The sequence below is a fragment of the Dermacentor albipictus genome, unplaced genomic scaffold, assembly GCF_038994185.2.
Source record: "Dermacentor albipictus isolate Rhodes 1998 colony unplaced genomic scaffold, USDA_Dalb.pri_finalv2 scaffold_20, whole genome shotgun sequence".
Taxonomy (NCBI): domain Eukaryota; kingdom Metazoa; phylum Arthropoda; class Arachnida; order Ixodida; family Ixodidae; genus Dermacentor; species Dermacentor albipictus.
Window position 1 is genome coordinate 3116956 of NW_027225574.1, and position 27621 is coordinate 3144576.

The window sequence follows — 27621 nt, forward strand, 5'->3', positions numbered from 1 at the left end:
TCATGCCTGTATACGAATAAATAATGAAGGTGAAGCTTGGCTCCCAGCCTGTCTTCTTCTGTGTGTGTTATTTTATGCATTCACGCTGACATGTAACCATGAAGCTGCCGTCGGTTGTATGCATGGGAGCGTATAGTGGCACCACTGTTTGTGCCCGCAGACTCACGGTTTATTGCAACCTTCCAAAAGGCACATGTTAAATAAATGGGAGGCCCCATGCCGGGCCCGCAGAACTTTGCGCTTGTAATATCTGTTTGTCGTTGGCCGACGCATTTGCTTCCCGTTCTTATATGAACCGTTCTTGTTTTGAGGAGATCTTGTATACTACTTTGCCAGCGGCACACGACCCGCTATACGCGAGGCACTGAGGAGCAGCGCGCACGCGCGTCTCTCCGGTACGCATCTCGTGGTCGTTAACAGACATGGTACCGCGGTATGCTAAAAGTCTACCAGGACAAAACGATGCTGCCGCAAGTGTTCGCAGGATACTCAGTTTCAAAAAAAGAAAAAAAGACACAGAACACTGAAAATGTGCAACGTGTATAGCATTATACATCCCGCAGCGGACTCGTCCATTGGCGCAGCAAATGTAAGGCGCATTTGGCACGTTTTGCCTTCATCCACCACGTGAATTTTAGTCGAACAAAGATGCGCGTGAACAAAAATGCGTCAGGATAACGTAGCAGGACGCTTCTACTATTCATGATTGCTTTCCATTTTTGTTTTTCTCAGTGCGACGGTGCCGGACGTCGCGACCTTTATACGGATACTTAGCACATAAGTGCGCACGCGTCAATTTCAGAATAGTGAAATTAAGAACCGCCCGTGTACGATAAAGAAAGTCACGCGATAAGAGACTTGGAAGGTGAGGCTGATATAAGTGATACATTTACTACTAAGCAATTTTACATGTTACCAAGTTATTATCGCCGTTATATGCATATAGTGAGGGTATGAGAGTGTACACGTGGTATGCAATACAGGATAGCTTATAACGTAGATAGCCACTCAGTTATAGTAGTGGCGCGACAATAGCGTGTTATAAACACTTCCATTCACTCGAAGTACTGGTAACGTATACGTACACGTGGCAATAGCCGTCGTGTCCGTCTGTGTTGAAACCAAACGCCAGCAATCGCTGACTTGAAGAGATATATATGTATATATCTATACGATTGCCGTTGTTTGTCACACGATACTTCTATGCTCATGCCACAGCAGATGCACAAAATGTTGTAGACGGTTTACGCTAAACGACCACAAATATGTGGCTTTAAGGGGTTCGGTGATATCGTGGTACACAATTTAATGGCGCCGAACTCAGACAGGAAACAGCGCCGATTGAACCGTGTATCGCAATACCTACAACCAACTATAAACAAACATGGGCGCTATAACGTAAAACTATTCCTAACTTTCCTATTCCAATCGTGCAATCAGCCCTCCACGATTGGACAAAACTTTTTCGGACCACACCAACTGTTAACCTACAACGAAATCACCAAGCACTATTACTTAAGGCGCAGGGCATTCCCGCTGCCACATCCTAAATTAAATAGGCCGCAGGCGGTTACATTAAGGCTTCTACAGACACGTACGTACCCTAACCCAGTCATCATTAATAAAATTAATCCGGACTGTGGGGTTTCAGTTTATTGTAGTAAGTGTTGGGGTTTGCTCGATTTACAACACATGCTGTGGCGCTGCTTGGCGTTGGCCGGTGATGGGTCTCGAGGTGAACAGTGGTGGCAGCGGATGCTGCACAGTGAAGTGCTGGCGGACCAACTCAGGGCTATCCAGAGGGCCCGTGTGACGGCAGAGGGGCTCGGACTCTCTGTGCCGACGTGGGAGTGGCCCGCATCAGTCCCGACTGATCCCTCAGGACCTAAATAAAGTTCTTCATATCATGCCATACCCCCACTTAACCTGTCTGTCACGCGACGTCACGAAAACCATGATACCTCCCCATCTGATATGACGTATACACACTGATTATGTATGATTTGATCGAACAAAAGAAAAATAGTTACTTCTGATTCGACCCATTTACGCCATTAGCCCTCGGCTATTGGCCAAAGTTTTCGGGCTGCACCCACTTCACCTGCCTGTCACGCGACGTCACAAAACCACAAAAGCTCACCGCGTCAAAGTGGCGTGTACGCGATAAAGATGCATGAATATGCCGAACAAAGCTGAATTTTCTTCTGAATAGCCGAACACGAATTGCCGAACGCGAATTGGTCTGTTCAGACAACCCTGCGGGTGACCGCCCGATCCTTGCGTCGGCGGGTACGCAAATTTGAAGCCAGGAGATTGGAATAAAAACATATTGGAACAGTTTTACGTTATAGGGCCCATATTTCTTGCTTAGTGGCTTGCGGTCTATAACTCACGAGCCCCTGGAAGTTAAAACTGGTCGCATAAGAGAGGGGGATGCCACTCAATTGGCTCTGAGGCGAAGGAGGGGGGGGGAGCATTGAGTTTCGTTGGAGGGGCACTCCTCGTTCTAAGCTATATACGAAAAGTGATGCGAGTGAACATCTCAAAACGGCCGAAAAAGGCCCGCACTCCGTCGCCACAAATCCGAGCCTCTCTCTCTCTCTCTGTATCGCATGTCTCGGGCGTCACTGCGTATACCGTTCCCAGATGCTTCTCCGAATATCTGCTAGCAGCTACGTAGAAGTGTTTAAGTAGCTGATATACCATTTTGCACCCCTGTCTTCCTATTTAGACGCAACCACAAGAGCGCTTTCCATGCGGCTGCAACGAGGCTTTACTGAGGTGTTTTAGATACATGGACGCAGTCCTTCGCAGCAGCGACACCGGCGCGCGCACAACCTTTTCCTCGGCAGGGGCACTTATAGCGCGAGCCTGTGGCTGTCGCAGAGGGACGTTTTCGCGAGTGCGCGCATACTATATACGTGGTCTCAAAAAAAAAAGGGGGGGGAGAAGGCATGCTTCGCGATGCGCCGCCGGCGTGAACCATTGTTCGCCCGAAACGTCGCCTAACGACCCCTGCGCGTCCTGCTGTGTTCCTCTGCGCGCATGGCGTGGTCATCTGTCCGTCGCCTGCAGCAACGGGTGTCTCCGTCCGTGTCCCTACACACACTCGTATAATGCTCGCTCGGCGTGATTCGGTCATGTGAACTGGGTTAATCTTGGGAGCACGGAGGTGCGCGGCCACTACATGCCTGTCACACTCACTGCAGTGTGGCAGTCTCTCTCGCTCATTTTCGTTTCCTCCAAGCCAATGCGATCGTTTTAGAAACGTCCGTCCGCAGGTTTTTATACCTGAGAGCGCGTATACGTATATATGTAAGGTGAGGCCCGTGGGGCTGCAGTGGGCGCATGTACGCTGAGAAAATCGTGATTACAAGGTTAAAGCCCCCCATTTGTGATATAGGGTTGCACGGAGGGCGTCACGTCTTCACGTGCACGTGTCCGAGTTCGGAACGAGCGCGCTCTAACTGGACATGTCCACTGTGGTTCTATTATGAGCGCCGTGCTAGGTTGAAAAGGGTCCCTATATATACTTCCAAAACTGCATGCTCGTCCCAGCTCAAGCATTTAGACCGGGCAACACTATCTGGTGAATTAAGGAACGAAGACACCTTATGCACCTGCGCTCGATTTTGTGAGCCTCGAAGTCTAGACGAGAAGTTACTCGGAAGAGTGCGTGTTCGCGTCCGCACAAACTGTTCACATTTTATTCGGGCACGTGTGCGCCTAAACATTTTCTCACGAATGCGTGCATGTATAACGCACACGTTCGACATTTTTTCAGATATCGGGGCTCAATTAAAATTGACCCAGCGTGGGGATCCTTTATTCTGTCATTCGCTTTGGCAGGTGCCTTCTATATGTGCGATAATTCAGTATTTTGGCGATGAAGTAGCGCGGATAGTATGAAGCATAACTGAGGAGCACTTCAAGGCGTCGTCCAACAAAGATCGGTAATTTTCTCTAGAAAAGTGGCATTCGCTACCTGCACCATTCCAGTCCTTGCATGCTTTAAAAAACATTTAACAAACTGCAAGTGAACATCACCCGCATTTAGATTTAGCTCTTCAACATAATATGCTTTGGCGCGAACCAAGAGCAACCCGATCAGTCTCTCGGCTGACAAGATTGCCTTTAGTCGGTGGTCTAATGCGCCCCTGACTTATAAAATATATAGTCTTGGCGATTTCGGAAACACTCCCCTTTTGCGCAAGGCAGTACTGCAGCGATAGACTATGTCAGCAATGGCAAAGAAATATATATGCTCACGCGGAAAGGAATCGCCCGTGTGCTCTGTCGCTTTAACGTCCCTTTCTCCACTCAACAGACCTCGGCCTAAAATCAAGACTTCCAGATCGGTTTCCCCGTCACGTTTAGACAATGTATCATCAACTTCGTCGGAACGCCGCATTCACCAATAGTCTGTACTGTCTTGGACTGGCCACCAACTCGCATTGTGAGAAATCGTGGTGCGTTAGAAACTGCGGAACACAGTTTGATGGAATGTCCAGATCACAGAGACGAGAAATCTTGGGCGCTATAGAGTAAAACTATTGCAAACTTCTCTATTCCAATTCTGCAATCAGCCCTCCACGATTGGTCAAAAAATCTTCAGGCCACGCGACGCCACGACAATCGCGATAGCTCCCAATCTGATATTACGAGTACACACTGATTATGCATGTATAGATCGAGCAAAAGAAATGCTTATTTTTTATTCGACGCTTTTTTGCCATTATCCACCTGCTATTGGTCAACAGTTTTCGGGCTGCGCCCACTTCACCTGTCTGTAACGCGACGTCACAAAACCGCGAGAACTGACCGCGTCAATGTGACTTGTACGCGTTAAAGATGCATTAATATGCCGAACAAATCTGACTCTTTCTCTGAATAGTCGGAGTCTGCCCTGTTCCGAAAGGAACAGATGATGGCTGCCCGCCGATTGTTCAGGCACTGGCTACTCGCACCTGCCGGAGAGCATAGATTTAGTTGCGTATAATAAATCTTTTTGCGTGGCAGTATAACGTTATCGAGCCCTTTCGGCACCTATAAGATATCGCTATGCTAACCCTTCTTTTCTGAGGATCCGTTTTAGTGGCATTCCTAGTTTTCCGTTGCACACCGCCGTGATTTTCGGCCAGCCATAGCAAGCTAAGTAAGGGGAAGCGGACCAGTCGCAGACGCCGGCAACACCCTCCTCATCCGGTTATCTATTTTCACTGCGCTGGAGGCCTCATCGAAACCCTCTCCACCTGAGCGCGCTCCTCGATAGCTGCTTGTAAGCCAATTAGATAAGAAAAACCGCTCAATGTAGGCTATGTTATCCGTTTTAAATTAAACAAAAGTGACCTCCTATAAACGAGGAGAGCGTTTGATTGGTCTGCTCAGGGAACGCTTCGGGTCACCGCACAATGCTTGCGTCGGCGGTTAGGTAAATTTTATGTCGGGAGATTGGAATAAAAACAGACTGAAATAGTTTTACGTTATAGCGCCTCTTGCCATTTCAGTAGAATGTGCTCTGCTTCCCAAGAATCAATATAGGTGTAGGAAAATGCTAGGTGTCATGCCTCACCTTTCATATATCAACGGCAAAATTGAACATTTAATTTCATATTCCTTGAAGACATTGGTTTGATTGAAAAGCTCTAGCCTGTTTGTATACATAAACACCATCACCTTTGTCTCACCTGTACATAGCATGGTCATATATTTACTTTTTTTTTCTTTCCCACCCTCCTCCTCATAGGTCCTTTCTGTCCCCGATCCCCTTCCCTATGCAGAGTAGCATTTAGGCGCCTATATACGGCCGGCAGGATTCTCCTCATTTTAGTAAAGGGCTTTCTTTCTCTCTCGATCTCAATTTTAGTTGAGCGCTTCGCTTCCCGACGTGTTTCACAACATTTGTAACTCCATAAGGTTGTCGAGACATAAGACAGCGCTCCGCGAGAACAACTCATTGCAGCATTTATACGCGCATTTGTCGGAATTTCTGCTGACATATATATATTCCCCACCTTTTTCGGGCATTTGGAGCTGGAATACTCACACACGTTCAGGATCAGCCGCTTCCTCCTTGAAGAGATATTGTGGTATATGTATTGGTGATTTAGTGATATACGTTGACATGTTTTAAGTGTCCTACGTATAAAGTCCAAGGAATATAGACACATCGTGTCCAAGCAATTATACAGTGATTTCAACTACAAACTTCAGTTTCATTCGGACCTTAAGGAACTGTGCTTTTCTTTATTTTTGCTCAGCGCACCGTGCATGGGCTGTATAATGTGCACCCGGGTATACAAACAATTGTGTTCATTGTACAAGTGACGCCTGCGTACGTACTAACTATGATTGAAAGATATAGCAATATCAGCAATATCTCTGAAGGTACCGATGTTAGCAGTACGATTTCTGTCGAAAGGGAACTTTCAGATGTCGCGAAATGGGTTTGTTAAATGGGCGAGTTTAAACAACTGCGCAGCAACACTTGCTGAGTGATGCAAAGAGATAGAGGTATATAGAAAAGGCGTAGAAACGGTAGTAGTGATTTTCCTCGTCGCTTTATCATAATGTTTCTATATATACGGTACAAGATCCGTTCTCTGCCACTTGGCGGTGTCGCGATAAGATTTGCGAAATGTCACCTAGAAATCACTGCTGCGGTATATAGGAGATAGTTAAGGTGGCAGTCAGCAACATTCTATGAAGGTGAAACCTGAGAAGTAGTAATTGGGTCTTCTGTAAGACCAAGGATTCTATTTTTCTTTGAGCACACAACCCAAAAACGACACGTTGACCAACCCAAAATTCAACTCCGTGATTGGAGGTGTAGAAAGGCAGTAAGAGCCACGATCTGCACACGAGGAGGGCTTGCAAGACTCTATTCCATTCTCAAGAACAGACGCTGCAACGAAAATTCGTGTGCTTGCAAATGAAGCCATCAAAACTTTATGGAACACACCCAGCTTAAAGCATACACGTCTACACCGACTGGACTCATCCCTTCGACTTCGACCCCCACCTGGACTCTCTCGACTCGAAATAGCAGTACTTTGCCGACTGTGGCTTGGTGTGGCCTACACAAGATCCTTGGCCTTCCGAGTCGTATGGACGACAGCGCGGCTTGCAGACACTGCGGCGGCGAAGAGACTATCGAACCCTTTCCCTTCCCCTAGTGCAGGGTAGCAAACCGGACGTTTTAAGTCTGGTTAACCTCCCTGCCTTCCTCTCATTTGCATCTCTCTCTCTCTCAGTAAGAGCCAGTGCATGGGCACTTGCTTTTCGATGCGAACAGTCCGCGAGAACGAAGTGAAAAGAGACGCGTAAAAATTCTGGACGCTCACGCATCCAACAGATTTCACGCTCACGTATCCAACAGAGAATATATAGTAAACGCTATATCGGATAACACATTCGCCATCAGTAGCACTCACAATATGGGGCGCGAATTCATTTGCACGGCAGCAAGTTTTTAAATGCATGCTGCGAAGTTCAGTATAACATAGAAACGACAGAGAGGAGGCAGATATACTGCTTGACCAAGCAAGCGTAAATATATATGCCTACTCTCCAACTCTTGCGTCCTCGTCCAGTAATCCGTCCGACGTGTATAAGTACGGATCACAGAGAACACTACATGCAATTTTTCCCCCGCTGAACAGCGGCGCAGTGCGTGCAGAGCGCTCGCTGTTCGGCTCAACCGCCAAAGGTGCGACCCGCTGGAGAAACGTAAAGGGAGAAGCCGACCGCGAGCTCTCACCGTGGCCGTCGTCGCGGTCCGAGTGTCTCGAGTAGCTGTCCGTGGGACTCGGCGGCCTGGGCAGGTGGTGTGCCATCGGGTGAAGTGGGTGGTGCTGTCCGAAGGGCATGTGTACGAGCCCCTGTGCCGCTGCTAGGCTGGCGGCGGCTGCAGCGGCCGCAGCGGCCGCCGCCGCGGCTGCGGCCCCCTGGGCTCCCGACTCGCTCAGTATGTCGCGGATGAGGAACGACGGGGGCGCCGGTCCGCCGGGCATCGCGTCGCCGTCGTGCTGCTGCCGCGAGCACTTGGACTGCTGCTGGCCCGGCGACAGGTCCACGGTCATCGGGCTCGTGGTCTTCGCCGCCACCCTACGTCCGTCGACGCCCAGACACCGTCGTTCCACACGGGGCTCGAGTGAACGCGCCGCAGAGTCCTGCGCAACAGTCCACCCCCACTGGAAGTAGTGAGGCGGCGACGAACTCTCCAAAGAAGACGACGTCCTTCCTGCGGGCGATTCTTCACAAAGAATCTCTCTAGGCGCGGATGAATCACCGTAGACTGCGGCCGTGCAACGTGTCGAGTCGGGCAGTTGACAGCTCCGGGCGATGTCAGGTGGTGTCGTCGCTGTAGAAGCAGCTGAGCGGAGTCCCGTTTTCAAGTCGAATCGCTCTAGTGGAGCGATCGCCGCGTGGTCCTTGCCGCCGTCGATTGCCTGTCGGGTTCACTGTGGTGTTTCGTTAAGCGTGGCCAGCGAGGGAAGCCGCGCACACTACTCACTCGCCGACTACGAGGAGGTCGGAAAATAAAGAATAACGACGCGCAGCTCCCGTGCGGGGAACACGGACACTCGCGGCTGAGTGACTGGCCGCCGGCAGCGATCCGGTCGTTCCGCCTCCCGGCAGAGGCGGTTCTTCAGTCCCCGCCCTTCAACAGTGACGTCGTCTTTTGCGTCGTCCAATGGAAACGCTGTGTCGTGCCTCTTTCGCACCGGCGCCCGGAGTTGCACGCGTGCGCGGCTCAGCCACTCGATACCGCTGCGCCGTTCGTTTCTTCCTGCTATACTTTATCGCGCGCAATGCACGCGGAGGTGGGATGTCGAAGGAGGAAGAGGAGGAGGAGAAGGCGGCGATGCCGCTCTTCTGCTGCTCGCTCCCCTCTAGAGGGCAAGCCAGCTCCTCTGCGCGAAATAAGCGGTTCGTTTTCGGTGATTAGGAAAGCGCCACACCGATAAAACAAACACACGTTTCTTGGGACGCAGAAAAGGGGGAGAGAAAGAAGAAGAGGCCATGGGAGAGTGAGGAAAAGAAAGAAAAAGAGAAGAGCTTGAAGACGCAACGGAGGGTAAAACGAACGGAGCACAGGAATACTTGACAAAAGTGTGAGTGAGAGAGAGAGAAGGAAGGAAAATATTGAAGACGGGGGCCGCAAAAGCCAGGCGCGCTAGGCATTTTTCTTGCTCGGACGAGCTCGCTGCTGCTGGCAGGCCGGCGTAGGCAAGAAGCCATCGCTGCACCAGCGGTAGGTGAGCTCACGGCGGCGGCGTGAAGTGGTGACACAGAACTCATTAAAATTTATCAAGGAGCGCGCTGCTCCCTCGGTGCCTGCCGTCTTGCACCGGTGTGGGGGCCTACTCGCTCTCTCTCGCGTATCTCACGCGTTTCCTAAGCACTTCCTGACTGCGCTATTAATTCGCTCCACCCGATTCCCGCTGCGTTTCTCCACCTCGGCCTCTGTGCTTTCCTGTATTCCCCTTCCCGCCCTCGCACAGCACGTCTCTCCCTCTAGGCAGGCGAGGTGATGTTCGTCGCCCTCGCCGCCGCGGATGTTGCGAATGAACATCGCTCTTTCTTCCTTCCTAATGATCGACACTAATACCAGTTAGGGAGGCGCGTCGCCGGAGGACGGAGCCGTTGAGGCGAGGGCGGCTAACGAGGCCGAGGAGGAGGAGGCGCCGACGACTTGTTTTAAACGACCAGTTTAGGTCGGCGCTGGTTCGCCCACTCTTAATTAGTCGCGGCAGCCATGCAAAGGAGCGGAGTCTAAAAAAGCTCGCTCGCCCGTCTCGCGTGCGCGACGAACTCGAGCGTAAGTGAGAGCGGCCGGGCCGCGCGCAAAGTGGAGAAAGCGAGCGCACTCGGCGCTTGCTCGGGCGGACGTGTTGAAAGGCGCGAGGAGCGCGCAGTTTGTCTTCGCTCCTTCCGCCCCCTCTTTTTTAACTTTTTTTTTTCATTTCGCTTAGTTCGTTTATGTGCGTAGTTCTGAGAGACGATGCTATCGCCGCCGTGTCCTATACACTTGCGTCCTTAAAAAAAGCTCTCAGCATCTTTTGTTTGGGGGAGACGCCGAGGAGTCTGTGTGTTTTAACCGGGTCGTTAGTCTGCCGCGCCGCGCTCTTAACGCTCAACGCTTCTCGCGCGCGGAACCGGCCCCGCGTGTATAGAAATCGCGTCGAATGAATTATGGTTTGGCTCGCGCGTTTATGGCGCGCGTGTGTCTGCAAGCTCGGAATAAACGCGTCACTCATACCCGCGGTTCGGAAAGCGCGCGCGGATATGAGCGTTCCCGTTTCCGGTTCCGTTCCTTCACTTATCTTATTTCCTTTTTCTTTTCTTTCGTCTTTTCTTGAGTGCCATTTTGGCTCCAGAATTGTGCCTTAGCCCCTCGTAACGGCCTCTTATTGAAATTAAGGCACCGACACACGTTATTAATGAAGCGCTTTGTGTAAAGGACCGAGCTGGGTGTGTTGCGTCTGCGATGCTGATGGGCAAATATATGCGCCGCTTTGATTCGGCTGTTTGCCCATGGGGGCTCGCAGTTCTTTTGGCTAGGCATGCGCGTGAGTAATGGTGGTCGGCAGCGCGACGCTCGGCCTGCAGTGTGTAATTGTATCTTCGCTGCTACCACGCGACAGCGCGTCTTGTCATGGCCTACGCGTGTGGACCACTTCCAAGACGTGTCACGGGTGTCGGGATCGTGGCACGCGCTCCTTCATCGTGGTTCTCTATAATAATGCCGAAGGTCGTAGGCGACTTGATTCACCGACTTGTCCGTGTCAGCGGTGCATATCAGCTTGTAGGTATATACTCAATGTTGCGAGATGCACAATGCCTAACCCGTGTATCCCGCCGGGGGACCATGAACTAGGCACGTCGTCAGCAATATATAATTACTAATCTCAAATAAAGTTTCCTTTATTGTGACATTCGGAAAACAGTGCGAGTTCTTTTATTTCCAACTGGTATGAGTAAACGTTTTGCTTTCGCTGTGTGTCAATGACCCCGCGCCATTGCTCGCTCGAGAACGCTCGTGAGACACGCGCAAGCATGCTCATGTAAGAGGATGCCCGTGTATACACGTACTTTGGCTGCACATTAAAGTACCACAAGTAATAAAGATTATTTCACAGTGCCCCCCCCCCCCCCCTCCCCATCTTTCCTTTGGCGTCACTCGCAGCCCGCGTGTATCTTTATAGGACATTACCACTCATTAAAATTTCAACAGCCTGATAGCTGTCCGAATTAGCGCCGCCACCACTTGCAAACGCAAGGTGCAAGTGGCGCCAGCGAGCTATGAGTGACACAGCGACTCCTCTAAAGCGCGTGCTCCTGATTTTTGATTGATATGTCAAGTCACATTTTCCTTCACAAGTTGGTATTAGGTGTTTTGGAACAATAGAAACGTGATTACTTGCTCCGAGCGGTAACATAAAGAATATGGCGTCCCAACGTAACTCCGAGGCGACCGTATACAATGCCCCGTCACTTGGCGGAGGCATCTCATTACGCCTGTATACATATATATATATATATATATATATATATATATATATATATATATATATATATATATATATATATATATATATATATATATATATATATATATATATATATATATATATATATATATATTCAAGTTCTAGTGCCAAGAAAGAAAATGATCAGGGGCAACAACGAAGCACACTCTGACATATCGCTGAATCGCAACTGAATTTTTTTGCAGAAAAAGCGCGAACAAGACAAGTGCGCATGCGCGAAAGGAACTACAAAATACGAAAAGCATGGATAAGGCAACTGAAATACTGTAAGGCCCCCAACCCATTGCACGGGCTAAAGGAAATAAAATATGCGACATCAGTAGACAGAAAAGTGACCCGCTAAATGCCCCAGTTAGGAGACAAGGAATTTAGTCAAATGCCACATTTGTCTGTTAGGCACATGTCTGTTAAAACAACCCAACAAAGCAGATGATACTCCGAGGCTCGAATTAATTAATGATGAGACGTTCTTGCGCCCCGGAAACGCCTTATTAACGTTTTTGCCTTTCGTTTTTAAAAAAGTTTAATTTCCTTATAACTTAGAGAGATTAACGGTTACCTGATGCACCACAGCCACTTTTTCTTTATTTGATAGGCCTCAAAAACCACTATTTTATTCATCTAGCCATCATCATTATCATCATCATCATCATCATCATCCTGTCTTATGTCCGCCGCAGGACGAAGGCCTCTTCGTAAAATGCACTGATTGTACGCCTTTTTTTTTTCATTGGTAAGCTTCAGTCAGGCGCTGACAGTGTCTGCCGTATGCGCTCCAACCCATTTGTAGTCTTCTGTAAATTTGTTTCTCATGAGCAGGGTTCCCTGTGAGTAATTGACCTAAGTAAACATACCCCTTCCCATACCCTAGAGGCTGACTGGCGATCCTGAACCCTTGTTCCCTTGCTCGACTATTGATCATTATCTTTGTCTTCTGCATATTAATCATCAACCCCGCTCTTATACTTTCTCTGTTAAGTTACTCAATCATTTGTTGTAACTCGTCCCCAGTGTTGCTCAGCAGGACAATGTCATCTGCTAAACGAAGGTTGCTGAGATAATCGCCATTGATCCGTACTCCTAAGACGTTCCAATATGATAGCTTGAATACTTCTTCCAAGCACGCAGTGAATAGCATTGGAGAGATTTTGCCTCCTTGTCTAACCCCTTTCTTTAAGCTACCTTCCTACTTTTGTTGTGAAGAATTAGGGTAGCTGTGGAATCTTCGTAGATATTTTCCAACATATTTACGTAATTATATTGCACTCCTTGATTACTTAATGCCTATACAATATCTGGTATGTCTACTCAATCAAATGCCTTTTCGTAATCTATGAAAGCCATATAGAGAGGCAGATTGTACTGTGGGGATTTCTCGATTACCTGATTGATGGCATGGATGTGATCCATGGCAGAGTATCCCTTCCTGAAGCCAGCCTGTTCCCTTGGTTAACTGAAGTCAAGTGTTGCTCTTATTCTATTCGAAATTATCTGTGTGATTATGTTATGCAATACTGGAAGTAAACTAATTGGCCTATAATTTTTCCATTCTTTAACGTCTCCCTTTTCGTGCATTAGTGTAATGTTGGCATTCTTCCAGTTCTCTGGGACCCTTGAAGTCGTGAGACATTTTGTATAAGAGGCCGTAAGTTTTTCAAGCATTATGTCTCCACCATCATTGATTAAACCGACTTGTAGTACATCTTCTCCTGCCGCTTTTTCTCGTTTTATGTCTTGCAAGGCCTATCTAACTTCATCGCTAGTTATAGAAGGAGCCTCTGTAAGCTGTTCATTAGTACTTTCAATGGAGGTATCGTGGCTTCTCTGGGTATTGTAGAGGTCAGTATAGAATTCTTCCGCTGCTTTTGCTATAGCTACCAAATTGCTGATGATAACACCCTGCTTATCTTTCAGTGCATATACCTTGGCTTGCCCTATGCCAAGTTTTCTTCTCACTGATTTCATACTGCGTCCATTTATTACTGCTTCCACAGTCTTTCTTACGTTATAATTTCGAACATCCTTTATTTTCTCCTTGTTGATCAGTTTTGAGAATTCCGCGAATTCTATCTGATCTTTTGAGTTGAACTGTTTCATTCTTTTCATTTATTAGGTCCTTCGCTGCTTTTGAGAGCTTACGTAGTGGTTGCCTTGGTGCGTTGCCTCCCACTTAAAGTGCTGCTTCTGAAGTCAGCCTAGTTACGGTTTCATTCATTACCTCTATGTCGTCTAGATCTCGCTGTTCTAATGCTGTATATTTGTTTGCAAGTACCAACATGAATTGGTCTGCCTTTACCCTTACTGCATCTAGGATGGCCTGTTTCTTCTTGGCCAATTTGACTCTTTCTCTCTTCAATTTAAGGTGAATCCTAGCCCTGACTAACCTATCGCTGCACTTCACCCTACCTAACACTCCAACATCCTGCCCTATGCTGGGATTGGCGGAAAGCATGAAATCTATTTCATTTTTTGTTTCACCATTAGGGCTTTTCCAGGTCTACTTTTTCTTGATCCACTTCCAGAAGAGGGTGTTCATTATTCCCAGCTTATTCCTTTCAGCGAATTCTACCAGCATCTCTCCTCTATTTGGAAAGATTGGATGCGCCTTGTAGACGATCACAAGGAGGAAGACGAGACAGGCGCAAACTAATAACTGAGGTTTATTCAAGGGAAACATTTAAATATCAGTTCATGCCAGCGCAGGCGCATCAGGGTATCAGCAGCAGATAAGAGGGAAAAAAAACACAAAATAAGAAAAAACCCAATGGCGTGGCTCAGCTAATCACATTGTCTAGGAAACGTGCTTATTTAAAGTATGATCGATGTGTCACTGATGCATGCTTGTCCTGATTTTTTTTATATAATATGCCTCTAGAAGTTCCCGTGCTTTTTCGTTACTGCACTTGCGCAGGATCTGATGCGCCTGCACTGGCATGAACTGATATTTCAATGTTTCCCTCGAATAAACCTCATGTTGTTAGTTTGCGCCTGTCTCGTCTTCCTCCTTGTGATCGTCTACAAGGCGCATCCAATCTTTCCAAACACACTGAACCAACTTGCCCAACAACGCATCCTACTAAACTACATCTCTCCTCTATAGCGTTCCTAGAATCCACGCCGTAATTGCTTGTTGACCAGCCTGCTTTTTCCTTGCTTTTACATTGAAGTCGCCCATTATTACAGTATACTGAGTTTGCATTTTTCTCATCGCTAATTCAACATCTTCATAAAACTGATCTATTTCATCATCATCATGAGGAGAGGTTGGAGCGTAGGCTTGTACTACTTTTAATCTATAGCTCATATTAAGCTTTATTACCACTGCTTCTATCCTCTCAATAATGCTGTAGAATTCGTCAATGTTGCCCGCGATGTCCTTTGGATTAGGAATCCTGCCTCGCATAACTTCCTATCTGGTAGTCCTCTATAGCAGAACACGTGGCCAGTTTTCAGCACGGTTATAAGCCTCACCAGTTCTTCTCACCTCATTAAGGTCAATGATATCCCATACAATGCCTGATAGTTCCTCAGAGTCCTGCTAAGCTAGCCTTACTCGAGAGAGTTCGGGTGTTAAATGTAGCCAGGTTCAGTTTCTATTGGCGGCCTGTTCGGGTCCAGCGATTCTTAGCACTCTCTGTTGCGTTACAAGTCTGACCACTGCCTTGGTTAGGTGCTCCGCAGCTGCTGGAGTCTGAGGACCACGGGTTGATCGAATGAGTCATTTGGGTAGGAGTGGCCGAATACTGCGCCAGTGCGGTCAATTCCTGTTCTGACGAGGGAGTCTCTTTTGTTGAAGCTTAGCGGGTATTCCTAATGTGGTTGTTCCTGGATTAGTATAGCCCCACTGACTCTCGGCACCTTTTGCCAGGGTCAGGCGCCGCTCCAAGCCTGGAGATGTAGTGTACTGGAGGAGGTGAATTCGAGCTTACCACCCTCAGATTAAAAAAAAAGAAAAGGAACCTTTTGTCATACGAGGATTCGAACTGCAGACTATGGCAACCGAGCCATCTACCTGTGTCTGCTGAAGTTACGATGTATGACACTTAAAGGACACTCAGCTGCATTGTCAAATCGATTAGAAACAAAGTAAAGAACTGAAAGCCGGCCTAGTTAGTTATGATTCGTTTTGAATGAATCAAAAAGAACTCTGTCGCACGGCAGTCGGCTACATGGGACAAATTAGACGATGTCGCACTGCACAAGGCAGCAGTGCGACCCCGCGTTTTGTAACACGGTAATTTTAGGCAGACACAGCTAGATGCCTAAAATTACCGTGTTACGAAACGCGGGGTCGCACTGCTGCTTTGTGCAGTGCGCAACGAGAAGGCTTTAAAATAGATCTTTCTCTTTCGTTTTGCTGTAGCACTCCCTTAACCGGACATTTGCACATCGTGTAATTTGTCCCATGTAGCCGACTGCCGTGCGACAGAGTTCTTTTTGATTCATTCAAAACGAATCATAACTAACTAGGCCGGCTTTTTTGCAGCAGAACACACATATTACTAAATAACTTGTAACAGCGGTGGTGCAATGCTAAATAAAATCGAGACGTTGACATCGACCGCCAAGAACTGTGATCGACGAATTGTAGCTATCGTGTGCCGTGGCAGTGAAGTCGCTTCGTGGAAATAAATAAATAAATAAATAAATAAATAAATAAATAAATAAATAAATAAATAAATAAATATTGCTTCGCTATAATAATTACGCACAGCGAAAAGAATGCCGTCAGACTGCTGAAATAAAACGCGTTCAAGTATAAAGTAAAGAGAGAGTGGCAATGTAACGAGTGCTTCACGCAGTGCCAGCATCGATCGCTGCAAACGGAAGTAAGCGACCACCGTCCACACGTGTGTAATTTCGATTCACGCCGCTTCACCGAGGCGTATACAGACCCTGCCGGTCTACCGCCTATACACTGTATAGGCCTGCGCAAGGACTCATAAAACGCGACACACACACACATACACAGAGACAAGGCGCAGCAAAAAAAAAAAAGTTAACAAAGGAAAACATTCAGACAGCTAGCTACAAGTATGAGGGCACAAGACGAGAGGACCCAGGTCCTCTCTGCAGAGACAGGCCGCAATCTCCTCGGCCAAGGCACAAAGCCGCGTCACACACACGCTTATAAAGCAGGACGATGAAAAGCTCGGCGCCGCGATCGAGACGGCGAGTCCGAGAAGCTGGCACATGTGTGTAGGAGAGCGTACACGATCGCCGGCAAGTGGGAGACGCCGCGTGATCACGCGTCGCGTGCGTGCACGCACGCGCAACGAGCGTTTCCAGTCCACGACACCCGTGTATCTCGCGGTGGCCGGGGTCCTTACAGCGTCAGCTTGTTGGCCGGTCTTCCGCGCGACTCTTGGGTCTCCCATCGTTTTCAATGGCCTCGTTGGCGTTCGGAGAGCGAAGGAAGCAGCACGCCCACTTCTTATAAACTCCATTGATCGGCTCTCGCCGAGCGCGTCGTGCACTGGACAGCTTTTCCGTGAGCGACGCCTGCTCCGCTTATATATCGTGTGCGCTCGAAGCGACCCTGCAGTGCAGGAGCTCGAAGCATGTATACGCCACGTGTCGCGCTTGCCGTATACCTCTGCCCGTAACGACTCTGGAAAAAGTCAGTCTTCCAGCGCGAATAAACAGAACAACATAGTAGGCGCGCGTATATATATACGACGTACACAGGCGCGTATACGTCGCAATGCGCTTTCGAGCTGGAACGCTAACTTTTGGAGAGCAATGTGACAAACTCGTCAGGGAAGGAGTTCCTTTGAGTGTACAGGGCATATGGGATGCGAAACCTTGCTGGGCTTATATTATTAGACAGTATAAGACGTTTGTTCGTTGCTATCTATATAGTTCCATGGCACACGAATCCTTTAAGGTATATTGTGCACGAAAGCGCACTATTTAGTGAGCGGGCGCTTCAGTACGTCTCGAATGGACTAGACAACCTATAATCAGAGCATAATAAAACTGTTCTTTTGGTGAACATTCGCAGTCAAATTAGTTAAATATACCCTCCCCCCCCCCCCCCCCCCCCCCAAAAAAAAAAAGCTTTGGACCTGCTGCTATTGCTTAGTACATATGGTGTTGGGCTGTTGAGCACGAGGTCGCGGGATGCGATCCCAGCCACGGCTGTCGTATTTCCATGGGGGTGAAATGCGAAAGCACCCGTGTACTTAGATTTAAATGTACGTTAAAGAAGCCCAGGGGGTCGAAATTTTCGGAGTCCTCCACTACGGCGTGCCTCATAATCAGAAAGTGGTTTTAGCACGTAATACCGCAGAATTTAATTCATAATAAAAAAAAAACTTTGATGTAACCTACAAAGACATACAACTCATGACCCAAGATGGACAACCCATACCCAAAGTCCAGAAGATGGGGTGTTGGGAATGATCATAGAAGCCAAGGGCACCAACGGGGAAACTATTCGCAAAATCGAAGCCAAAGTTTCTCAGACAATGCGATTGATCAAGAGAATCACCAACAGGCACGAGGGAATGAAAGAAGCAAGCATCATGAGAATCATCCAGGTGTTCGTCATAAGTCAGATCACGTTTGTGGCGGCATATATGCCACAGACGGTGTGCCGCAAAAAAGAAGAGGCTAGAGGGCCTGATTAGGAATATATATAAACAAGCGATTGAATTCATGCTAAGCAAGAGCACGGCGAAACTCCTAGAGCTGGGACTGCACAAAACGCTAGAGGAGCTAATAGAAGCGAAACGTATATATAGCGCAATACGAACGCCTCTCCAAGACGACGGTGGGCAGACACATCCCAGATAAATTAGGGATCCGCTAATTCCGCTAGGATCCTCTAGAGTGCAGCGGTGGCGTAGAGGTAGAACACCCGCCTCGCGTGCAAGAGGTCCGTGGTTCGAATCCCGGTGCCGGCAATTTTCCACCGGTCTTAAAAAAAAAAAAATCCGCGTGTTGATAAAATTGCATAAACAAGCATGGAATGCGGCCTGATCCCGGTGACCACAACCGGTAACGCACTCCCTCACCAGAGCAGGATTGGCCACCCTGGTGCAGTACTTGGCCACAACCTCCTATATGAACAACACAATCAAACCCCGGCCCCTCAGTCCCCAGCAGCTGTGAAGCAACTGACCACGGCGGCGGTCAGACCTGCGACGCAGCAGAGGGTGCTAAGAATCACTGGCTCCGGACAGGCCGCCATTGGCATATGAACCTGGCAACGTTTAACGCTAGAACGTTATCTAGTGAGGCGAGTCTAGCAGTGCTATTGGAGGAATTAGAGGGCAGTAAATGGGATATAATAGGGCTCAGTGAAGTTAGGAGGCCAAAAGAAGCACATACAGTGCTAAAAAGCGGGCACGTCCTGTGCTACCGGGGCTTAGCGGAGAGAAGAGAACTAGGTGTCGGATTCTTGAGTAATAAGAATATAGCTGGTAATATACAGGAATTCTATAGCATTAACGAGAGGGTGGCAGGTCTTGTTGTGAAATTTAATAAGAGGTACAAAATGAAGATTGTACAGGTCTATGCCCCTACATCCAGTCATGATGATCAGGAAGTCGAAAGCTTCTATGAAGACGTGGAATCGGCGATGGGTAGAGTGAAAACTAAATACACCAAACTAATGGACGACTTTAATGCCAAGGTAGGCAAGAAGAAGGCTGGAGACAAGGCAGTAGGGGAATATGGCATAGGCACTAGGGAAAGTATCAGGGGAAAGTTATTAGTAGAGTTTGCGGAACAGAATAATATGAGGATAATGAATACCTTCTTCCGCAAGCGGGATAGCCGAAAGTGGACGTGGAGGAGCCCGAACGGCGAGACTAGAAATGAAATAGACTTCATACTCTGCGCTAACCCTGGTATCATACAAGATGTGGACGTGCTCGGCAAGGTGCGCTGCAGTGACCACAGGATGGTAAGAACCCGAATTAGCCTAGACCTGAGGAGGGAACGGAAGAAACTGGTACATAAGAAGCCGATCAATGAGTTAGCGGTAAGAGGGAAAATATAGGAATTCCAGATCAAGCTTCAGAACAGGTATTCGGCTTTAACTCGGGAAGAGGACCTTAGTGTTGAAGCAATGAACGACAATCTTGTGGGGATCATTAAGGAGTGTGCAATGGAAGTCGGTGGGAACTCCGTTAGGCAAGATACCAGTAAACTATCGCAGGAGACGAAAGATCTGATCAAGAAACGCCAATGTATGAAAGCCTCTAACCCTACAGCTAGAATAGAACTGGCAGAACTTTCGAAGTTAATCAACAAGCGTAAGACAGCTGACATAAGGAAGTATAATATGGATAGAATTGAACACGCTCTCAGGAATGGAGGAAGCCTAAAAACAGTGAAGAAGAAACTAGGAATTGGCAAGAATCAGATGTATGCGTTAAGAGACAAAGCCGGCAATATCATTACTAATATGGATAAGATAGTTCAAGTGGCTGAGGAGTTCTACAGAGATTTATACAGTACCAGTGGCACCCACGACGATAATGGAAGAGAAAATTATCTAGAGGAATTCGAAATCCCACAGGTAACGCCGGAAGAAGTAAAGAAAGCCTTGGGAGATATGCAAAGGGGGAAGGCAGCTGGGGAGGATCAGGTAACAGCAGATTTGTTGAAGGATGGTGGGCAGATTGTTCTAGAGAAACTGGCCACCCTGTATACGCAATGCCCCATGACGTCGAGCGTACCGGAATCTTGGAAAAACGCTAACATAATCCTAATCCATAAGAAAGGGGACGCCAAGGACTTGAAAAATTATAGACCGATCAGTTTACTGTCCGTTGCCTACAAAGTATTTACTAACGTAATCGCCAATAGAATCAGGAACACCTTAGACTTCTGTCAAGCAAAGGACCAGGCAGGATTCCGTAAAGGCTACTCAACAATACATCATATTCACACTATCAATCAGGTGATAGAGAAATCTGCGGAATATAACCAACCCTTCTATATAGCTTTCATTGATTACGAGAAAGCGTTTGATTCTGTCGAAACCTCAGCAGTCATGGAGGCATTCCGGAACCAGGGTGTAGATGAGGCGTATGTAAAAATACTGAAAGATATCTACAGCGGCTCCACAGCCACCATAGTCCTCCATAAAGAAAGCAACAAAATCCCAATAAAGAAAGGCGTCAGGCAGAGAGATACCATCTCTCCAATGCTATTCACAGCGTGTTTACAGGAGGTATTCAGAGACCTGGATTGGGAAGAATTCGGGATAAAAGTTAATGGAGAATACCTTAGTAACTTGCGATTCGCTGATGATATTGCCTTGCTTAGTAACTCAGGGGCCCAATTGCAATGCATGCTCAATGACCTGGAGAGGCAAAGCAGAAGAGTGGGTCTAAAAATTAATCTGCAGAAAACTAAAGTAATGTTTAACAGTCTCGGAAGAGAACAGCAATTTACAATTGGTAGCGAGGCACTGGAAGTGGTAAGGGAATACATCTACTTAGGGCAGGTAGTGACGGCGGATCCGGATCATGAGACGGAAATAATCAGAAGAATAAGAATGGGCTGGGGTGCATTTGGCAGGCATTCTCAGATCATGAACAGCAGGTTGCCGTTATCCCTCAAGAGAAAAGTCTATAATAGCTGTGTCTTACCAGTACCCACCTACGGGGCAGAAACGTGGAGGCTTACGAAAAGGGTTCTACTCAAATTGAGGACGACGCAACGAGCTATGGAAAGAAGAATGATAGGTGTAACGTTAAGGGATAAGAAAAGAGCAGATTGGGTGAGGGAACAAACACGAGTTAATGACATCTTAGTTGAAATCAAGAAAAAGAAATGGGCATGGGCAGGACATGTAATGAGGAGGGAAGATAACCGATGGTCATTAAGGGTTACGGACTGGATTCCAAGGGAAGGGAAGCGTAGCAGGGGGCGGCAGAAAGTTAGGTGGGTGGATGAGATTAAGAAGTTTGCAGGGACAGCATGGCCACAATTAGTACATGACCGGGGTTGTTGGAGAAATATGGGAGAGGCCTTTGCCCTGCAGTGGGCGTAACCAGGCTGATGATGATGATGATGACCACACACAATACGGAGACAAACGGGACATACCCAAGGAAATAAGGGTCAAACTCTAGGTACCCCTTTACCGAAGAATATGCATCCTGTACACCACGAGGGCAGGAGAAAAAGCAGGGCAAAGAACATGGACAAGAACTACGGAAGGAACAAGGACGCGGTCTTTGTAGACGCTGCACGTTACAAACACAAACGCAGCTCTGTGGCAGCAGTACTTAACCACAACCGGCAATTCCGCACAAGCTTGACTATAAACACGACACGCATCGAAACGGCGTAGGAAGCGGCTATAGCGTTAGCCATACAGCACAAACCAACGCATACTATATAATCATGTGATTCCCAGACGGCAGTACGCCACTTCGCCAACGGCTGGATCTCAGCTAAGGCGCTAAACATACGCAGAACAGGCACACCAACAAGGGAAGACAGATGCGTACAAATCCTATGGATACCAGCCCACACCACCGACTCAATGGGAGAGGACAACCCTAACGCGGCGGCACACGACGTAGCTCGAGGTCTGACTTTACGAGGTGCGACGAACGTAGACCCCTCGACAGGGCCCTCCGAAGTATGGGAATGGGAAGGCAGAATGACCAGGTTCAACGACATCACCAACCATTACAAGATGCAAAGATGCACTGATCCACCACCCCATCCACAACTCACTATAGATCAAAAGCTGTCCAGTGGTGACAACTACAAACCAAATCATACAAGAGTCCGATACTAATGCACGTTATTTATCCGGACATATACACAACAGATAGATGCAAAGTGTGTGGCACCAGAGTCACGCTACAACACATGCTATGGGAATGCCAATAACTAATGCAGGGCAATGCGAGCGAAGCCTCCATCGACAGCCTCCGCGCGCGATGGCAGGCCGCGCTGCTCAGCTCGAACCTGGAAGACCAACTCTGGGCAGTTCAGCGGGCCAAGCAAGCCGCCGAGAGGCAAGAACACTTGGCCGTAACCTCGGCGGGTGCCCCAGCCCACTAACTCACCGGACGCGAATCATTCTGATCCGAAATAAAGTTTTCTCACTCACTCACTGATGTTCTTTTTTCGCATTATTAGGTAGCTGCGTATTCCCTAATCATGGTATTAACCCTCATCTTGTTGAGCTCGTAACATACCCTAATTCATCATCATCATCATCATCATCATCATCATCATCATCATCATCATCGTCGTCGTCGTCGTCGTCGTCGTCATCATCATCATCATCATCATCATCATCATCATCATCATCTTTCATGTCCACTGCCAGGACGAAGGCCTCTTCCTGCGATCCCTAGTTAAGCGTACACCATCTTCAACGAGACCAGTTCCAATCACGCCCCAAGTACTGCGTAGCTTCGGGTATGAAGAAAGCATCACTGTGAAATAACTCGGTGGTGGTGATCAGATGGTATATGAAAACGCTTACTGGCACGTCAGGGAGCCCGTTTCTATAGTGCAGTCTATAGGTGCAACGCTCACAAGACAGCTAAGCACAGAAAGCTCGATGCACATCGCTATACTTCATTTTATTCCGGCTTTTTGATAATGCCCATGAAGAGAGACAAAAATGAGGCAGTCTTTAATCCTGCACTCAGTGTCCTTGCGAATTCGACATGGTAAAAGCCTGGTCCTTTGGTGCTTTTACTTCTCTGATAAGGGACCCCCTGGGAACATACATGAAACGGTCCTCTCACCCTCTCTCCCTGTTATACTGTCGATTGCTTAGCTTTCGCTGCGGTCACAGCGCGGCTTGCGACCTCTGTACCGAGCTCACTGGCGCCTACGTCGACGGTTTGCAATGCCACGTGACCACCGCCTCCAAGTCGCATGATGTCACAACAAGACCTGCTTCAGGACCGAAGCCGCGGTGCACTTGGTACGCGTATTGAAATGATGGCTTTAAAATATGACGTAATTCTTTTTCGATTGACGATTCGACAAATTCCGATTATAAAAACCAGAAGAAAAATAAATTTTGGGGCAGTATTTCGTTAACATGTTGAAGCATCATGATTGGTGGGCGATTTTTCTTGCTTTTCGCAGGATCATCGAGTTCAACCATTCGCTTCTTCGGGACTCCGCTTCTCATCGACGTCTATTAGTGGACGGCTGACTATATAAAAATGTGCTCCACTCACAATTCTAGTCCTTCGGAGCTTCAGCTGGCAAGGAGGAGTCGCAGTTCCCAGTCCACAACGATTAAGTGGAGGTATTGCACGAACGTTATCGAATCAAATAAACTGCTTCTGCAAACTTTCCTCCTTCATTCGGCGGATCAAAGCAGATATCTAATACGCAAATACACGCAACACGTGACGTAGTGACAGCCTGAACGACGGCTCCTAAGGGTGGCGCCATAATTTTTTCAAAATCACACTCGGTTTCGCCTTCGTCCTCGACATCGATAGCCAACTTCATTGTTCTCTCTCTCCTTCCTCTTTGAAGGTCTTATTTATTAATAATATTATTTCTGCTGCTTACATAGCGCCCGACTTAACTCATAAATGTCAAAAATTGCTAGGTCGTCCGTTCACTCCAGCGCCACTCGTCGACACTCTTGTAGGGGGATTTCGCTTGTATAGCGATCTGGAACCGCGCTATATATACCCAAACTAGATAAAGCTGAGGGGAAAAATACATATAATCAAACCATATTTATTTTCTAAAATCGACTGTCTGCTGAGTTCTTCTTCCATGTAATGATAAAAAAGCAACGACTGTTTGTTTTCAATTGTAGCGACGCTGTATTTGACGAACACGTTGCACTTATAAACAGCGCCAAACCTGAAATTGCGGAGTTTATACCACCCCAAAGCTACTCTGCGGGTACGAGAGACGCCGTAGTCGAGGACCCCGCATTAATTTCGACCACACGGGGTGCTTTAGCGTGCACCGAATGCACGGCTGTACTCTGCACCCGTTGGAATGCGGCCGCAGCAGCAGGGACCGAACTCGCGACTTCGTTCTCAGCAGCGCTGTGCCACAGCCACTGAGCTACCGCGGTCAGTCAAACTATACACTAAATCTCTACACTAGCAAGTACAAGGACGTACTGTGCGCGCATGCACAAGCGTAGCACTAATAGATGCGCTTGTACGGACAGGCATGAAACGCGTCGTCATCTGCTCACCTGTTATTTGTGGCTTCTCCGCACTACTATTCTTTTTGTGGCGAAGCCAGCTTGTTGTCACGGTTTTGCCCTATGGTTAGGTGCCGCCAATACTCACTCTCAAACGAAATATAAAGTGTTTGCCTGTACCTGTTGCATTACTCGACGCTCAGTGGGTAGTGGCGTTCTAACGCTAAGCACGCGGTCAGGGGTTCGTTTCCCGTACATGGCGGCCTTAATTTTGATGGGGGCGAAATGCGAAAAACGCCTATGTATACTTGGATTTATGTGCAACTCTCGTGGTCAGAATTCGTCCGGAGCCCTCCACCACAGCTTTCCTCAAACACCACAGGGCAGTTCCTGTACGCTAAACGCCACAATGTAAGTGGTTACCTTTCTTTCACAACGCATGCTTCGTTTCAGCCTGTGAGAAACTTAATCCAGAATATATAACAAGATATACTAACGCCGAAAAGTGTGCTCTAAGGTTTCGGCGTTCCTGCGACGATCACTGGATCGCCGCACGTATCGGGTCCAGAGTGTTAATGGTCCGATCTCGTCGTTCGTCAGGTCACGTCTGAGGCGACAGGCTCCGATTTCCAACTTTATTTCGGATTCCCAGCCGGTATTCTTTAGTCGACATTGAGAGGAAGAAGGGGAGTTGTACAGGCCATATAACACGTGGGATAGATAACCGACGACCTACTTGAGTACAGAGAAGGTGCCAAGGGAAAGGGAACTGCCGTAGAGAACGGCGGGAAAAGTGATGGGATGAAATTAGGAAATATACAGGCATAGGATAGGGTTAGCTGACGCAAGGCATGCATAAATGGAGATCGGTGACATGCATTTGTCCAGCAGTGGACATGACAGATAATGATAATAATGGTGATAATGGTGATAAACGCGATCCTTCAGCTCTAAAGCTGCTCTCAAAGCGAAGGCGTGCAGTTCAAACGACACCGACACAGCCGATACTGCAGCGACACTACACAGCCCACGGGAGGCGAAGAATTGTCGGTCATCGGTGGGAGAAGGCCGGATGTAAGGAAATACCACGTCTCCAATGTAGCAGCGTACAACCCCCCCCCCCCCCCCCCTTCTGATTGCCTAAGGATCTCTGGGATGCTGGTTGCGAAGTAGGTCGTGTCAAACGCGTCGACTAAATATTCATGAATGATATCTATTTCGCTTGTTTTCATCTCTTTTTTTGTCCCTATTGTTACCAACAATTACAATCTCATACGTCTGCTCCTTGACTTTCGCGAGACAACTTCCCGCAAAAAGGGAAAACCGCACGCTGGCATGCCCTAACTATTTGCCAGCCCCAGCTGTTTTGCTAAGGTTCCTATATTGCCGCCGCTAAGATGTTCCCACTACACATAGGGGCCAACTTTGAAGTTTATGTATTGTGGCTCATTTGAAAAAGAAAGCAAACTACCAAGCGAGGCGCTAAAGGCGTTATTATCACATAAATAAGACCTGCCCTCCAAAAATAATATTAAGAAAGAACAATGTCGGTTCCGAAGCACTAATTAGTTACGATAGTAATGTGATTACATAAAAGGAGAACTGAGAACCAGTACACATTTCGCAGAAAAGGCGTAATACAATTAACTGTACCAAAAGCAATGCTACATGCATGCGAGGAGAACAGAAGCCATAGAAGCAGCACGAGGGAATAAGTGGAGCGTTTAAATTGTTCAAGAGTAACATTCTGTCAAATCAAGTACTGCAGGGTACATAATTAAAAAGTTGGTAAATTCGGTTTTCAGCTTTAGGTTTCAGGAATTCAGTATGTTTTTTTTTTCATGCCTACATGCGAACGCAGCATTTCTTTTCTTTTCTTCTTTTTTAGCCAACACTATTTCAGGAATAAAAAAAAGCTACTCTCTCTCTCTCTTTTTCTATGTTTAGTTGCGAACATTAATTCTCTCCCTATACCCCGAATATTGAACGTGTGTAGAGGATGACCAACGAGCACCGGGCCCGATTTCAAGACTCCCAATGCTCTTATGGACTTGCTGCACCATCTATAGAAAGTAGTTCCTTCTCTAAGTAGTTTATTATTATATTGGGGATCCTTAACAGGCGCGCAGAGTTTGGCAGCCAGTGATGGCGGAGATGACATGTTACTCAGTATACCTGCAGTTCTCACGCGAACGATTGGATTATGACCCGTGGCCGTAGTGAGGGGACTCCGCATTAATTTTGACCCGCTGAGTTCACAGGACTGCGCGCGCACGCCCGTGTGTGTCAGTTGAATGCCATTTTAATGAATGAATGCTGATTTCATCTTGAATACAATTTCAAGAAAGGTACAGGAGCAAAAGGCGCGCAGAGCTTGACAGGGGCCCCTGTACCCGCAAAATACGCGTGTATTGCACATCATTTAGTGGCAGTTTAGTGTGTTTGTGTGTGTTTCACCCTTGTGGAGCAAAATAGTATATTTTTACGCAAGAAGTGCACGATACGCCGCCACAATCTTTCACTACTGCTTCTAAGACCCCAAAACCGAGAGTTCCCGTGATGACACAAACAGTCACGCAAAACGTTGACACATATATAGGTCTTTAGCCCACCGATGTTGCTGTTGACGGAAGTCTGGCGAAAGTAGATGCTTTAGTTTTGTGGATATCGACGCAGAACCTGAAGTACGCGGCACTCTGCGGTATGCGCGTCGTGGCTTTCAGCGTCTTTAGCTCTGCCTTTTCTTTCGGCGTTCTTTTTTTTAATGTATTTTTTATTCCTACTTCGGCTACTCAGAACCCTGCGCTTCCCGGAACCTGTCCTACACTGCAGAACGAGATTGCAGCTATTGTTTTCTTTCCAGGTAAGTCGCCACTCGCCTATCGCTTTTTCATGCCATCTGGCCATGCCAAGTCCTCGCCCACGGTAAGAGTGCCCTATTAG

At 47.7% G+C, this 27621-nt stretch overlaps 1 protein-coding gene across 5 annotated transcripts in view; it reads right to left on the reverse strand.

The window, feature by feature from the left end:
- The window catches only part of LOC135919962 (homeobox protein ceh-30-like), a 229996-nt gene that overhangs the window by 48689 nt on the left and 153686 nt on the right, over nucleotides 1–27621 (reverse strand). Inside the window, exon 1 of one of the 5 annotated variants that reach the window (XM_070529311.1) lies at nucleotides 7760–8780. The exons of the other annotated variants lie outside the window; for them this stretch is intronic. Coding sequence (XP_070385412.1) covers nucleotides 7760–8081 — 322 coding nt within the window. The 5' untranslated portion in view covers nucleotides 8082–8780. Of the gene's footprint in view, nucleotides 1–7759; nucleotides 8781–27621 lie in introns of those variants that run through there. 5 annotated transcript variants of the gene reach the window in all.